The 3,486-nt window shown below is 44.3% G+C and overlaps 1 protein-coding gene across 1 annotated transcript; it reads left to right on the top strand.

Moving 5' to 3' along the window:
* The first annotated feature begins 611 nt into the window (after window positions 1-611).
* On the top strand, window positions 612-3,486 carry LOC149278192 (chondroitin sulfate N-acetylgalactosaminyltransferase 2-like). The gene is made up of 7 exons (XM_089502211.1): window positions 612-1,257; window positions 1,452-1,668; window positions 2,018-2,119; window positions 2,359-2,537; window positions 2,666-2,760; window positions 2,896-2,977; window positions 3,194-3,486. The coding sequence occupies exons 1-7, from the start codon at window positions 612-614 to the stop codon at window positions 3,484-3,486; spliced, it is 1,614 nt and encodes a 537-aa protein (XP_089358337.1).

The following is a 3,486-nucleotide window of genomic DNA, read 5'->3' as shown; positions in this document are numbered from 1 at the left end:
ATTTTAAAATTCTATGTTAAAGGCTGCATTAAGCGTCTCAATTTTTCCAAGGAATATGTATTTTTTCAATTTTATTTTATTTTTTTTTGTTCTTTTAACCATTGTTATGTACTTAGCACTTAGGAGCTAGTATTATATATTATATTATAATATTATATAAAGTTAGTTTATCTTTTTTTATTTTTAAAAATTTCATTTATAAACGATATAAATGTATTTTTTTAATTTTTTTTTAGGGTACTGACATCATCTTATTCGCACCACCGAGCGTGAAGCATAGATGCGTTTAGATCGCAGGAGGGAAAATGTGTCCGGAGACATGTTCCTCGGCAGCTGTCGCTCATAACATCCCATTCCCACCTGCTAACAACGAGACTGCGTGAACCTCCTCCAGAAGACCATGCTGAAGGTTTGATGGAGATTATTGGAGGCTGAGTCTGTGGGGGGGGGGGGGGGGGAACGTTTTTCAGTGTTTTTTAGGATGGATGACCAACAAAAAGTCAAGTCATACTTTGAGTCCATGGCTTGAGACAAGGTTTTGTGGTTCAACCACCATGGAGAAAAGAGTAGATTGACTTCATGCAAAGAGACCACTTCTATTTTTCGAAAGAATGCCCAGGAGAGGATTATTTCTCCAAGCCAGGACCCGGTGGTTTCTGGTCGGCCTTGCTTTGGTCTTTAGTTTGATACTTCTCGTGTACCTACTGCAGTGTGCTCCTACTTCTGAAGGAAATGGCTCTCTCCCGGGCATCGCCGGGGAACTGTACAATAAAGAATACTACCAAGCTCTTCTTCAGGAGCAGGAAGAGCACTACAAGAATCGGGCAAGCAGCCTTAAGCGTCAGATAGCCCAACTTAAGCAGGAACTCCAGGAGATGAGCGAGAAGTTAAGATCGATAAATGAGAAGAAGCTCGCCAACGGAGGTGGACACCAAGGTACCAAAGATCAACCCAATGATTTACTGGAGTTCCTTCACTCCCAGATCGACAAGGCAGAGGTCATTGCGGGTGCTAAATTCCCAAGCGAGTACGCTGTGGTCCCATTTGAAAGCTTTAACACCATGAAGGTTTATCAGCTGGAGATGGGGCTGACTCGACACCCCGAGGAAAAACCCATTAGGAAGGACAGGCGAGACGAACTGGTGGAGGTCATAGAGGCTGGACTGGAAGTCATAAATAATCCTGACGATGACGATGAAGAGCAGGGGAACAGAGGTGCTAACAAGGTGATCTACGGTGAATCTGACTTTGTAGAAGGTGAGTCCACAAAAAACACCAGCTCTGGCCTTCTAGGTTGTTCCTTAAAGGTTATCTTGGAAGCCATATGAGATGACACCACTCCTTTGGTCCAAAATAATGAACCTTACATTTATTGTGTTGTTTCGTGTGGTTTGGGGCACTTGTTGTAAGGCTTACTTGGGTTTTCCTGTCTCTTTTGTTGTTTTGCTAAGGCTATTACCGCACTGAAAGGGACAAAGGATCCCAGTATGAACTCTTCTACAAGAAGCCAGATTCCGAGAACTACAACCACATAACCCTTTTCCGCCCTTTCGGGCCTCTCATGAAGGTGAAGGTGGACACGGAGGACGTATCCAGGACCCTAGTCAATATCATCGTTCCTCTCTCCGGCAGAACGGAGGCCTTTGCTCAGTTCGTGGAGAACTACAGGTGAGCGATGAGTATGGAGAGAGGGTTTACCAGGGCAAAGACCCATAGGCGTGAAGAGGAAAGTGATTGGATGATACTAGTTCTCCCACTGGTGACAATACCCCATTAATGCTTCCCATGAGGGCCTTACTCTAGAATAGTAACTTTAAATTTCTATAATTGCAAGAAACAGATGTTTAGCCCAATTTCCCTTTTTATTTCATACTTGGTGCAGCAGTGCCTTGTTACTTCATTCCATCTCTGATGCACGATCCTTCCATGTATCCACAACGTTCCCCAGGCTATGGGGAGAATTAAGAGGCCATCCAGTTATGGAGAATGGATCCTAAACCATTGCTTTAAATTCCAGGGAGGTTTGTGTTCATCAAGACAGACGGACGTACCTGACTGTCGTATACTTTGGAGATGAAGGATTAGCGGAGGTCAAGAAGATCCTGAAGGTTCTTGACGGGTAGGTTCCCGGGAGACTATATTATAAACAGCGATTTGCTCGATTGCATGCCCCTCGGTATCTTTTGGACCCAAATACCACCACTACCCCATGGAGTAAAACCATGGTCTCCTTTGGATTTTTAGGACATGCGTGCTATCGGTCTCCTGACCGCCCGAGTCATTTGGATGATCGCGATTGCGCAAGAACTTCATTTGTCTTGGTAGATTATCCTTATTGGTGTGTATTTGCCCCTACAGAGCCACCCGCTCCCGTAACTACACCTTGATACCACTGAAGGAGGAGTTTAACAGGGGACGCGGGCTGGAGGTGGGCGCCAAAGCCTGGGACAAAGGAGACGGCTTGTTGTTCTTCTGTGATGTCGATGTATACTTCGCCGCGGGGTTTCTCAACACCTGCAGACTGAATGCAAAGCCTGGTGAGCTGACATTGTTAGGGATGTTAAAGAGGGAAATAACCTAAAAATGCTAATTTTGTGCTTTAAAACAAAAAAAAAAGAGGCTCCACCACGTCAGGTCTTACTGACGTCTCTGTTTTGTCTCGTAGGTAAGAAGGTCTTCTACCCGGTGGTCTTCAGCCTTTACAATCCTGCCATCGTCTACGCCAACCAAGAGGTCCCTCCGCCGGTGGAACAACAACTGGTAAGTTGTTTGTTTTTTCCCCGGAGATCCGTTATGGACTTTTATCTCACCGCTGCTAATTTCAAATATTTTGAATATATATATATATTTTAATTTTATGCTCAGGTTGCGTCTCTCTACTCCTTAATGTTCTAGGTTCACAAGAAAGACTCCGGTTTCTGGAGAGATTTTGGCTTCGGTATGACTTGTCAATACAGGGCAGATTTTCTAGCTGTCGGTAAGCAAAACTTTTTTAATTATTCTGAGACTCTGGCATCAAAAATCCTTAATTTATTTTTTTTAAACACAAAGCTTGGTATTAATAAATTAGATTTTTTTTTTTTTACTCAGTGGTGGGATCATCATGTGTACTGTGGCTCCATCTAGTGGTGATTAAATGGAACTGTGTAAAAATGAAATACAAATTAAAGAAAAAAAAATATTCTGCTTTTAGGGGGTTTCGACCTTGAAGTCCGAGGGTGGGGGGGAGAGGACGTGCACCTCTACAGGAAATACCTTCGCAGTGACCTGATGGTGGTGCGAACCCCGGTGCCCAGCCTTTTCCACTTGTGGCACGAGAAGCATTGCGTGGACGAGCTGACCCCGGAGCAGTATAGAATGTGTATCCAATCCAAGGCCATGAACGAGGCGTCTCATTCGCACCTGGGGATGTTGGTGTTCAGGGGTGAGATCGAGGCTCACCTTCGAAAGCAAGCCTTCAAGACTAATGGTGATCAAGCAGGTTGA

Source organism: Sceloporus occidentalis, unplaced genomic scaffold (genome assembly GCF_023333645.1).
Source record: "Sceloporus occidentalis isolate IW3139 unplaced genomic scaffold, rSceOcc1.0.p SCAF_198, whole genome shotgun sequence".
Taxonomy (NCBI): domain Eukaryota; kingdom Metazoa; phylum Chordata; class Lepidosauria; order Squamata; family Phrynosomatidae; genus Sceloporus; species Sceloporus occidentalis.
Note: the sequence above shows the minus strand (reverse complement) of the source record. Positions and strands in the feature narration are given on the sequence as shown.

What these genes read in the sequence shown, in the direction of transcription:
- LOC149278192 (XM_089502211.1), top strand. Translation starts at nt 612, where the DNA reads ATGCCCAGGAGAGGATTATTTCTCCAAGCCAGGACCCGGTGGTTTCTG. An exon ending in TGAATCTGACTTTGTAGAAG is followed by an intron (nt 1,258 to 1,451) that starts GTGAGTCCACAA and finishes TGTTTTGCTAAG; the next exon opens with GCTATTACCGCACTGAAAGG. An exon ending in CAGTTCGTGGAGAACTACAG is followed by an intron (nt 1,669 to 2,017) that starts GTGAGCGATGAG and finishes TTTAAATTCCAG; the next exon opens with GGAGGTTTGTGTTCATCAAG.